General features: G+C 42.7%; 1 protein-coding gene across 1 annotated transcript in view; it reads right to left on the reverse strand.

Annotated features, from left to right (window-relative positions):
- The window catches only part of lyplal1 (lysophospholipase-like 1), a 37783-nt gene that overhangs the window by 10417 nt on the left and 14911 nt on the right, over positions 1-12455 (reverse strand). The window contains 1 exon segment of the mRNA NM_001011253.1: positions 5658-5757. Coding sequence (NP_001011253.1) covers positions 5658-5757 — 100 coding nt within the window.

The following is a 12455-nucleotide window of genomic DNA, read 5'->3' on the forward strand; positions in this document are numbered from 1 at the left end:
TCATGGTTAAATGATTCCCTTTTCTCTGTAATAATAAAACAGTACCTGTACTTGATCCCAACTAAGATATAATTACCCCTTATTGGGGGCAGAACAGCCCTATTGGGTTTATTTAATGGTTAAATGATCCCTTTTTCTCTGTAATAATAAAACAGTACCTGTACTTGATCCCAATTAAGATATAATTACCCCTTATTGGGGGCAGAACAGCCCTATTGGGTTTATTTAATGGTTAAATGATTTCCTTTTCTCTGTAATAATAAAACAGTACCTGTACTTGATCCCAACTAAGATATAATTACCCCTTATTGGGGGCAGAACAGCCCTATTGGGTTTATTTCATGGTTAAATGATTCCCTTTGCGCTGTAATAATAAAACAGTACCTGTACTTGATCCCAACTAAGATATAATTACCCCTTATTGGGGGCAGAACCGCCCTATTGGGTTTATTTCATGGTTAAATGATTCCCTTTTCTCTGTAATAATAAAACAGTACCTGTACTTGATCCCAACTAAGATATAATTACCCCTTATTGGGGGCAGAACAGCCCTATTGGGTTTATTTAATGGTTAAATGATCCCTTTTTCTCTGTAATAATAAAACAGTACCTGTACTTGATCCCAATTAAGATATAATTACCCCTTATTGGGGGCAGAACAGCCCTATTGGGTTTATTTAATGGTTAAATGATTTCCTTTTCTCTGTAATAATAAAACAGTACCTGTACTTGATCCCAACTAAGATATAATTACCCCTTATTGGGGGCAGAACAGCCCTATTGGGTTTATTTAATGGTTAAATGATTTCCTTTTCTCTGTAATAATAAAACAGTACCTGTACTTGATCCCAACTAAGATATAATTACCCCTTATTGGGGGCAGAACAGCCCTATTGGGTTTATTTCATGGTTAAATGATTCCCTTTTCTCTGTAATAATAAAACAGTACCTGTACTTGATCCCAACTAAGATATAATTACCCCTTATTGGGGGCAGAACAGCCCTATTGGGTTTATTTAATGGTTAAATGATTCCCTTTTCTCTGTAATAATAAAACAGTACCTGTACTTGATCCCAACTAAGATATAATTACCCCTTATTGGGGGCAGAACAGCCCTATTGGGTTTATTTAATGGTTAAATGATTCCCTTTTCTCTGTAATAATAAAACAGTACCTGTACTTGATCCCAACTAAGATATAATTACCCCTTATTGGGGGCAGAACAGCCCTATTGGGTTTATTTAATGGTTAAATGATTCCCTTTTCTCTGTAATAATAAAACAGTACCTGTACTTGATCCCAACTAAGATATAATTACCCCTTATTGGGGGCAGAACAATCCTACTGGGTTTATTTAATGTTTAAATGATTTTTTTAAAAAGATATGGAGATACAAATTAAAGAAAGACCCCTAATCCGGAAAACCCCAGGTCCCGAGCATTCTGGATAACAGGTCCCATAACTGTATATATACCAGAGAATAAAACTGAAGCTGGATGCTGAATTGAATTTAGACGTTGTTGGCAGTTTTAGCCTCCAATCCGCGTGATGACTGGAGCTGGCACGCACCCTAGGGTGCCTAGCTGAAAGCATTATTATAACCTGTATATACGGAGCGGATACATTTCTGTGACCATTTCTTTCTTTTCTCAGTGCAAAATGCATCTGGACTCGCCTAACGAGCAAGCTCATCACGCTCATTTAATCACTACAAAGCCAAATCTGTGCAACTACATAAAAAGAATTTAAAGAAAGAGGGAAATGTGGGTTTTCTAAGGACAGTCCGGGGCTTTAGTATTTACATTTCAGCCCATAAAAGTAATCATATCTGTACAAACTGCCTTTGTTTGTGCACTAGTACCAAACCGTGGCAGGCACCGCTCCGGCCCATCTGGTTTGTATCAGGGCTCAGTGTTATGGCACTTATCAGCCAAAGGGCTCATAACCTTCCCGGCCTATTCGGCACTTACACTCCTGCAAAGGATAAAAATATTACAAACAATGGGTTTCTGCCTTCTAGCTTCTTAGTAGGGTAACATATTAAATAGCAACCAAGAGAAACTTCCATTGTTTTTTTTTTTTTTATGGAAAAAAAAATAGTGATGAATCTGGGGCTGCATTGTATATTAGGGGGCTCCGGGGAGAGCCGAGCAGCTGCTGAGTGGGTCAGAGGTAAATAAATATGGAATCAGCGCTCCCCTGGGAGATCCCAGCTGCTGTCAAAAATTGCATTAGAGCATATTATAGTCACACTGTCACTTTAAAGCCACAATAAAAAGCAGAGCTGTAAAAATATGTGACATGAAAAATGCTTTATACTCTCTATACTCTCACAGCCCCAGTCCCTTCCCAGAGGCTATTATCCCCCCACTGCTACTATAGGCACCATCTCTCCCTACTATACCTGCTATCCCACAGCCCCAGTCCCTTCCCAGAGGCTATTATCCCCCCACTGCTACTATAGGCACCATCTCTCCCTACTATACCTGCTATCCCACAGCCCCAGTCCCTTCCCAGAGGCTATTATCCCCCCACTGCTACTATAGGCACCATCTCTCCCTACTATACCTGCTATCCCACAGCCCCAGTCCCTTCCCAGAGGCTATTATCCCCCCACTGCTACTATAGGCACCATCTCTCCCTACTATACCTGCTATCCCACAGCCCCAGTCCCTTCCCAGAGGCTATTATCCCACTGCTACTATAGGCACCATCTCTCCCTACTATACCTGCTATCCCACAGCCCCAGTCCCTTCCCAGAGGCTATTATCCCCCCACTGCTACTATAGGCACCATCTCTCCCTACTATACCTGCTATCCCACAGCCCCAGTCCCTTCCCAGAGGCTATTATCCCCCCACTGCTACTATAGGCACCATCTCTCCCTACTATACCTGCTATTCCACAGCCCCAGTCCCTTCCCAGAGGCTATTGTGATAACAATAAAATATAGGAATGTAGCAATATGAAAAGAATGAAGGAAAAACAAAAAATGTGGAACTGTGTAGATTGCAGTGGGAGAAATCCATGATCTTTACATTTCTAATATACCACCATGCATCTCACAAATATATATCTACTAAGCAGCACAACATTTATATTAGTAAAAGGAGTGATTAACATCTCTCTTGCTGGTAATGATATCTAGTAACTTGGCACAGAGACTATTTGCAAGTTACTGGCAGGTTTTGGCTTGGAACTCACGCTTTAATGGGCCTGTGACTCTTACCAGCAATATAAAAAAAATAAAAAAACAGCGGTGGGGAAATCCATGGCGGGCGTCCCACTCCTGCTGAATGTGTTGGTCGGGCTGCCGACCCCCCGCCTATGTGTACAGCTGGGAGCAGCATTCCGTAAAGCACGTGCTAATTATCATTAATGCATGCCTCCCTAAAAAATACACAATATATTATTTTGCAGCCCCTCATTTATGGGAAAACCCAAACGGATGAATCATTCTGGGGTTTGTAAGAACCTCGTGCAAAGTTCTCAAAACTCCGTCAATAGGGCTGTTAATTAGGCATTCGGCAATTATCCCTAATGAAATCCAATTTGCTCTCACTTTTGTTAGTAAAAAATGTCGAATAGCTGAGGATTTATGTCATCATCTATCAAGATGTAAGTCTCAAACTACATTTTATTAGAAAATGGGGTCATTTATGACCCCCGGGGCACTATGGGGCACAAGAGGGAACAGTGCAGTTACCCAAAATAATCTGACCTTTGTTCTTATTTTTAACTCATACTTGACTGATCAAAAATAACAGCTTGCTATAGGTAACCGTTTGTTTTTTATTTTTTTACCTTTTACTACCTTGAAGATGCAAATAGGATTGCCACCTGGCTGGTATTTTACTGGCCCAGCATGCAGAACACCTGCCGGGGCCAGTATTACAAATAAACAATGTACTTGGCGGTAAAGTTGTAATAATCTTAATGGTCAGACTGTGGCTTGCCCCCGATCTGCCCAAAATGTGCCGCAAACTTACCTATTCTCTTTTCCCATTCATCCAGTGGACGTCCATGACCTCATGGCCTGGTCCCCTTTGGTCATCACCCCCCCCCCCTGCATCACAGCCCACCCCTTTAGTCACCCACCTTACAACTGGCTGGTAAGTCAAGGTGGCCATAACTGGGCAGATTTCAGCTGTCAATTGGGGTCCTTCAGACCGATCTGGCAGCTTATCTGCCGTGTATGGGCACCGCCGTTGGGCTTACCTGTCTTAAAATTGGCCAGAGCTCAATTGGGTAGGCTTGATTTTTCCCTGTCAGATTGGGGACCAAATTGGCTCGTTGATGGCTCCTCGGCCCAACGTCCCATATACCCACCTTCTTAGTTCAATCGTTTGGCCCTAGTGCGACCTCGCCAAACAAGTGGATTGCACAGCGTATGGTAACCCTAACTGCAATGAATATTCCAATCATCAAGTAATATTCTGCAGACTTTACTCAATAAAACAAATAAACAGAAGAAATGGGCATAATGGCATTTGGAAATTATCTGTTCCTGATTCTGTCTAGTATTTAATAATTATTGGTAAAAATACAAAGTGTAGGTTTGCTTTCTGCAGCTAAGGATCCTCAACTCATAGCAACCGCTGACAACTGCGTTCGTCTTTTCATTACACAGGGAGGTTTTTTCTTCCCTTATATTCAGTCATATATGTATATAACTCTAGCTGCACAGAGTTCTCTGTAGACTGCCAGAAACCAGGTATGAAGAGGAGGAGGAAGGCTTGTGTGTTCTTCTCTGCCAACCAACTGAGGAAGCATCAACCTAAAGGTGGCCACACGCTATAAGATCTCGCCAAACGAGTGGATTGTTCCACCGATATGCCCACCTAAGGTTGGAGTAATCTCATAGTTTGACTCTTGGGGCCAAACGATTAATGGAAGTAGGACCAGTTGGAGTGAGGACCACATCAGTGATGTGGCCCCCGATCCGATGGGAAAATCAAACCTGCCTGATGGATATCTTGCCAATCTTAGACCAGATATCGGTCCGGTTGCCCCTTCAGGGATCCCCATAAACCGGGCAGATAAGCTGCTGAATTGGTCTGAAGGACCCATGTATGGGCACTTATAGTCTTGGTTGACAGAAAGTTATACACTCTACTGCCGCTAACTGCTTTGTTCCAGGAATGTTCTTATAGCTTACAAGGCAGACACATGAATTTTATCTGGTTGCAAGGGTCAGTAGAATGTAAAGCGAGAGTTTATATTATATATATATATATATATATGATGCTTCTCATTAGGCCATCTCCGATTTATCTTCCAGTGTGTCATTCGCACAACTGTTTGCTAAGGACGGTGATTAGTAGTTAGCAGATGGTATTTTAAACTCCATAAAAAAGAAACATCAGTTCAAAAAGCCCTAAATAAAAAAAGATAATTCACAAATACAGTATAATCCCAACGGCACCTCGTTTTCAAAGTTAATTTCAAGGTGGAGATGAAGTTGCAGTACAAGCACAGTACAAACATCGGGCTCATCTACAACACTGACCACATGGAAAGAATTTCACATTTAGGATGGGTTAGGACTTAGGATGGATTAGTGGATTTCTATAAAAGAGATGTTTGGCCAGAAGGCATTTACCAGCAAATTTAGGGAGATGAGTGATTTGAAAAAATAACTACCAGATGGCACTTACCGAGTTGGAGCAGTTGGAAAGATGACTTTTATGTGTTTGAATGCCAAGTCTTGTTTTAAGATTTCCCTTATCCATGATTTAATTCCTTGACCCGAATCACCTAGAGTAATAAAAAAAGAAGGGCTAAAGACTAACACACAGTGGTAAGAGGGGATTTATTTAAAGGAGACACATCCTATAAAAATTAAGAATTATAGATATAGAAGGATTGTGCTTGAAAAAGTTCGTTTCTGATTTATTGAGAAATTCCACCAAAACCCCACTAGTCCCACCCATCTGTTCCACTTCCTGCCGGGTGAATTCTCTGGATGTGCAGGGGGGGCGGCGGCACTCAGTAAACTGCACTGTAGGATAGGAACCAATCAGCAGCTAGGCTGACCTGATAGGGAACTGAAGCCTGTCTTTGCTTGTATGACTGCAGGGCTGTGATTGGCTGTCCCTCCCCTACTGTGCTTCTGGCAGGGACCGTTAGGACACGCCCACCCTTCATTTGAAATAGGGACAGAGAAGAGGACCTATATATTTAGATGAGTAAACTTCACTGGTACATTCTTAATTTATAAGAACCTAACCCCGGAACTGAAAGACATAGCGACATGCATATCAAATCCCATGGATTTAGAACTTAAGGGTGATGGCAGATGGGAAGAATTGTCCCCCGTGGTTAAATAAATCTGCGCTACCGTGGAGAGTAAATCTCCTGAAAATGCTTTACCGCTGGCAATAATGTAAATTGCTGGTGGGAAAGAAAACATACAAGGTAGCGATGTGCGGGCCGACCTCGCCACATCAACTGCGGGTTGCGAGCGGGTTCGAGTAGAGCGCTTCCTTAGACTGCTAGCTTCCTCTTCTAATTTCTAGGTGCATACCCGCAAGCTCCATCCCCTTTTATGGTGTCATTGCGGGGCGGGCGCAGGTCTATAAACAGAGGGAGGAAGCCAGGTCGGGTAGGGTTCGGGCGGGTTAGGATCGAGTATTTCTCGAACCCGCACATCACTATTACAAGGTGCTTCATTTTCCGAAGGTGCCTGAAGTTTCATCACAAGGCAACTTTGGGTGACTTCGTAAAAATGGAAATGCTGCATATGTTTTCCCACCGGGGATTTACATTATTGCCCGTGGGAAAGCTTTTCTGGAGATTTGTCACCCGTGGTAGCACATTAAACGAACGTGACAAATCTCCCCGTCTGCCAATGCCCTAAGTGTAAGCTAACATTATAGATTTTTCAATGAATTTTCTTTAAAATCACTTAGTAGGCCTTAAGGAAACATATGCTAATATTTAAAGGCTCACCAAACACCTAATCTTTAAATAAAGTATAATAACTAACACCGGCCTCCAAATTTACATTTCTGCATCCAAAAATGTGTTTCCCAAATGTGTAGGTTCAGCTTCAACCCAGCCTTGAATATGTATTAGAGACAGCAGCAGTGGGCAGATTGGCGATTTATATTTGGCAGAGACTGCAGTAAAATGCTTCTCTTGATTGTGTTCGGCTTGGACTGAAGGCGATGATCGAAGTCTGAATGAAATCATCATACAAGGCCAACTTTGAACAAAAGTGAATATTTGCCCATGACTTGACATAAGCATTGGTTTGACACGGCAGGAAATTCAAGCAACGGAGGGTCAGTCGAGGGTATGACCACCTATCGCAGCGGTTCTCAACCTGTGGGTCGGGGACCCCTTTGGGGGTCGAACGACACTTTCACAGGGGTCGCCTAAAACCATCGGAAAACACATATTTCCGATGGTCTAAGGAACAATTTTATGGTTGGGGGTCCCAACAACATGAGGAACTGTATTAAAGGGTCGCAGCATTAGGAAGGTTGAGAACAACTGACCTATCGGCTGTGGTCTAATGGCAGAGCTTTAAAACAAGCTTGGCCAGATTTAATTTGGTGAGAAAATATCTCCAAACCCATTTTCAACTTCTTTCCACCATTCCGTATGATACATAATTAGCCTTCTAGAACATACATGACCCAATTATAAATGAATTGCAAACAAGTCCTGGATGGCGGTGCCTTAACAGCTCCAAGGATCCCTAGTTTGCAGGAACATTAAGCTGGAATAAAAACAATCACTCAAAATGATTCTAATCCTTAGCAACACTGGAGAAAAATGTTATAACAGCTTTAGCCTCAATTGCTTTCTTGCCCACTTCTATAACCATTATGATATTTTTGCACTTTCAAGCTAAGAAAATCAGAAAAGGCATCCAAACACAATTAAAGAGGGTTCTTCTAAGCTCTAAGTCATTTAGCAGTGGTTAAGATGGAGGTGAATATGACTCAGGCCATTTAATAACGACCTGCCCAGTTTTAATTTGATAATATAAAAACAAATTCCTCAAAACGAATAACACAATAAGGCCATCTGCTCAGTTAAGGGAAGGGAATTACTAATTATGTTAACCTAAACTGTGGTTCAGTTTGTTTAGAAGATCGGCAATATTCAAGCTTTCACTGGGTGGTAACAACTTTATGTTTGATTTATATAGTGTTTTCTCCCATGGTTGTCAGGGTCAAATGTCAAAACAACTATTTGCTCAAATAATCTCTATGCTTACGTAAGATTTGCCCAAAAATCAAGTGATCCTTGTGAAATACAAGTGCAAAACCAAGACCCTACTGGCAGTCCAGTTGGTTGAACTTCAATGTGAAGACTTATTCAAGATGGTGTCATGGTCCCATTACTTAGATTAGCTGATTTACGTTAATAAGTCGAGCAAGCTGGGGTCAGTAGAAGACTGGGGATGTTTGTAATTTATAAGATACTGATGACTATTAGGTAGATGTTTGCATGTTGCTAGTTTCTAGGTGGCATGGCTAAAAACATCTTGATAAATTGCTTGTGCCATTATTATGATTTCCATATGAGCATGAAGAAACCATAGACTGTCTCAGATTGACTGGATATGGCACAAAAAACAAGAATGTTGCTCAGAGAATTGAAAAAAACAAAACATTGACAGATGCTCCATTTACAAAGCATTCCCATAATAAATTCTATACCTTAAGCCAACCTTTTTCACTCGCGAAAAAAGACTTGGAGAGCAATCCAAGCACCATAAAAGGAGGTAAAAGATTGGCTATTAGGCAGCCTCTATGCACCCTATCAGCTTACAGGGGCTTTATTTGGTAGGAAATCTTGTTTTTATTCAACCAAAACTTGCCCCCAAGTCAGGAATTCAAAAATAACTCCCTGGTTTGGGGGCACTGAGAGCAACATCCAAGGGGTTGGGGAGCAACATGTTACCCCCGAGCCACTGGTTGGGGATCACTGCCTTAACTATTGTCCATTTTTAAGCTTTCTCCACCCATTTTCTTTTAGCAGTTTCTTGTGAATACAGGTATGGGATCCATTATCCAGAAAGCTCTGAATTACAGAAAGGCAATCGCCCATAGCCTTCATTTTAATCAAATAAGTCACATTTTTAGAAACTATTTCCCTTTTCTCTGTAATAATAAAACAGTACCTGTACTTGATCCCAACTAAGATATAATTACCCCTTATTGGGGGCAGAACAGCCCTATTGGGTTTATTTAATGGTTAAATGATTCCCTTTTCTCTGTAATAATAAAACAGTACCTGTACTTGATCCCAACTAAGATATAATTACCCCTTATTGGGGGCAGAACAGCCCTATTGGGTTTATTTCATGGTTAAATGATTCCCTTTTCTCTGTAATAATAAAACAGTACCTGTACTTGATCCCAACTAAGATATAATTACCCCTTATTGGGGCAGAACAGTCCTATTGGGTTTATTTCATGGTTAAATGATTCCCTTTTCTCTGTAATAATAAAACAGTACCTGTACTTGATCCCAACTAAGATATAATTACCCCTTATTGGGGCAGAACAGCCCTATTGGGTTTATTTAATGGTTAAATGATTCCCTTTTCTCTGTAATAATAAAACAGTACCTGTACTTGATCCCAACTAAGATATAATTACCCCTTATTGGGGGCAGAACAGCCCTATTGGGTTTATTTAATGGTTAAATGATTCCCTTTTCTCTGTAATAATAAAACAGTACCTGTACTTGATCCCAACTAAGATATAATTACCCCTTATTGGGGGCAGAACAGCCCTATTGGGTTTATTTCATGGTTAAATGATTCCCTTACTCCGTTTCTGCACTGTCCCCTCAAGCCCGTTTTGCTGTGCTCCGATTGGATCTTTCTTCTTGTGGATTCTCCAATCAGAGCACAGCTTCCTTGACAGACAGTAAAATTGACCAATCAGAGCACAGATGCACACAGGGATCGGGAGATTTTGCAAACTGGAAACAGAAATGAAGACTGAAAAGAAGAATCTGCAGCTGTAACTTTACCTAAGAACCAACTCTCAACTTTTGCTGCAGTTTTCATCCCACAGGCACTATACCCAGGCACTATACACAGGCACTATACCCAGGCACTATACACAGGCACTATACACAGGCACTATACCCAGGCACTATACACAGGTACTATACCCAGGCACTATACCCAGGCACTATACACAGGTACTATACCCAGGCACTATACCCAGGCACTATACCCAGGCACTATACACAGGCACTATACACAGGCACTATACACAGGTACTATACCCAGGCACTATACCCAGGCACTATACACAGGTACTATACACAGGCACTATACACAGGCACTATACCCAGGCACTATACACAGGCACTATACCCAGGCACTATACACAGGTACTATACCCAGGCACTATACACAGGTACTATACCCAGGCACTATACACAGGTACTATACCCAGGTACTATACACAGGTACTATACCCAGGCACTATACACAGGTACTATACCCAGGCACTATACACAGGTACTATACACAGGTACTATACACAGGTACTATACCCAGGCACTATACACAGGTACTATACCCAGGTACTATACACAGGCACTATACACAGGTACTATACCCAGGCACTATACACAGGTACTATACCCAGGCACTATACACAGGTACTATACACAGGCACTATACACAGGCACTATACACAGGTACTATACACAGGTACTATACCCAGGCACTATACACAGGTACTATACCCAGGCACTATACACAGGTACTATACACAGGTACTATACCCAGTGTGGGGGTTCACTCGCTGGTAGGCTGCAAATGAGGCAACTGCACACACCAAGACCGGTGTAAGGGCTTCCTGCCCGCGTTTATTTTTCAGCGGTTGCAGAAGTTTCCCCTCGCAGGGGGTATAAAACAAGAATTGGAACAGAAATATCAAGCCTCCTGGCTAACACAAAAATAAATGCTTCTCTTTCTCCTGAAGCTGAGCAAATCCAGCAGCGTGTCTCTCTCTCACACACACAGGCTCATCAGCTCCCCTGCACAGCTTCAGGTGTACTACAAATAGGCCTAGGGCCTCCTGAAAACCTGGCCTATGGATTTGGGAATCCACCCACCCTGCTCCTGCGGATTCCCCGTAAGACCAGCCCCGGATCAACAATTTAAAAAACTGCAGAGAAACAAAGTGTTTCTATGCCCCAAAACACTGCTGGTCTCACCTCAGTAAAAATGTCTGAGAATCCGTGGCCCAACATACCTGTTGTCAATCACTTTTCCCCAGGAAACCGGGGACCTTTTTGTCACCATACCACATATCCCCCCCCCTCTGCTCAAGCCCGTGGGGCTGAGCACAGCATGCCATCAACGAATATACCCTGGAGAGAGCATCTGCATTACCTTGCAACTTTCCAGGTCTATGTTCCACTGAGAACTTAAAATTCTGAAGAGATAAGAACCACCTGGTGACCCTGGCATTCTTTTCCCTATTTTGGGCCATCCATTTAAGTGGGGCATGGTCGGTGATAAGTTTGAACTGCCTCCCTAAGAGATAATATCTCAGGCTCTCCAATGCCCACTTGATGGCCAGACACTCCCTCTCAACAATGGCATACCTGCATTCAGCGGGGGTTAGTTTCCTACTTAGGTATGCTACCGGGTGTTCTTCCCCATTCACCACTTGTGACAGAACAGCCCCTAACCCAACCTCAGAGGCATCAGTCTGTACAAGGAACTCTTTTTTGAAATTAGGAGCTATTAGCACTGGGTATCTGCACAAGGATGCCTTCAGGTTTAGAAAGGCTTCTTCTGCCTCTGGGGTCCATGTAACTGCTCCAGTTTTACTCCCTTTTGTGAGGTCAGTAAGTGGGGATGCTAGGGAGGCAAAATTGGGGACAAATCTCCTGTAATACCCCACTATCCCAAGAAAAGCCCTCACTTGCTTCTTGGAATTGGGCCGGGGCCACTGCTGAATTCCCTCAATTTTGGACACCTGGGGCTTGACTACACCTCTTCCAATAACATACCCCAAATAGCGGGCCTCTTCTAACCCCATGGCACACTTTTTGGGGTTTGCTGTCAGACCAGCCTTCCAGATAGAGTCAAGGACCGCTTCTACCCGAGGCAAATGACTTTCCCAGTCCGGGCTAAAGATAACCACATCGTCCAGGTAGGCTGAAGCATACCCTCTGTGTGGTTTGAGAATGCGATCCATCATTCTCTGAAACGTAGCTGGGGCCCCATGTAAGCCAAACGGTAGGCGTTTATATTGCCACTGCCCCTCAGGAGTGGAAAAGGCCGTCTTCTCTTTCGCCCCTTCGGTGAGGGGTACCTGCCAATACCCCTTGGTAAGATCTAGAGTGGTGATGTATCGGGCCTGTCCTAGCCTTTCAATCAATTCATCTACCCGGGGCATAGGATATGCATCAAACTTGCTGACCTCATTTAACTTTCTGAAGTCATTGCAAAATCGGAT

This window comes from Xenopus tropicalis, chromosome 5, assembly GCF_000004195.4.
Source record: "Xenopus tropicalis strain Nigerian chromosome 5, UCB_Xtro_10.0, whole genome shotgun sequence".
Taxonomy (NCBI): Eukaryota; Metazoa; Chordata; class Amphibia; order Anura; family Pipidae; genus Xenopus; species Xenopus tropicalis.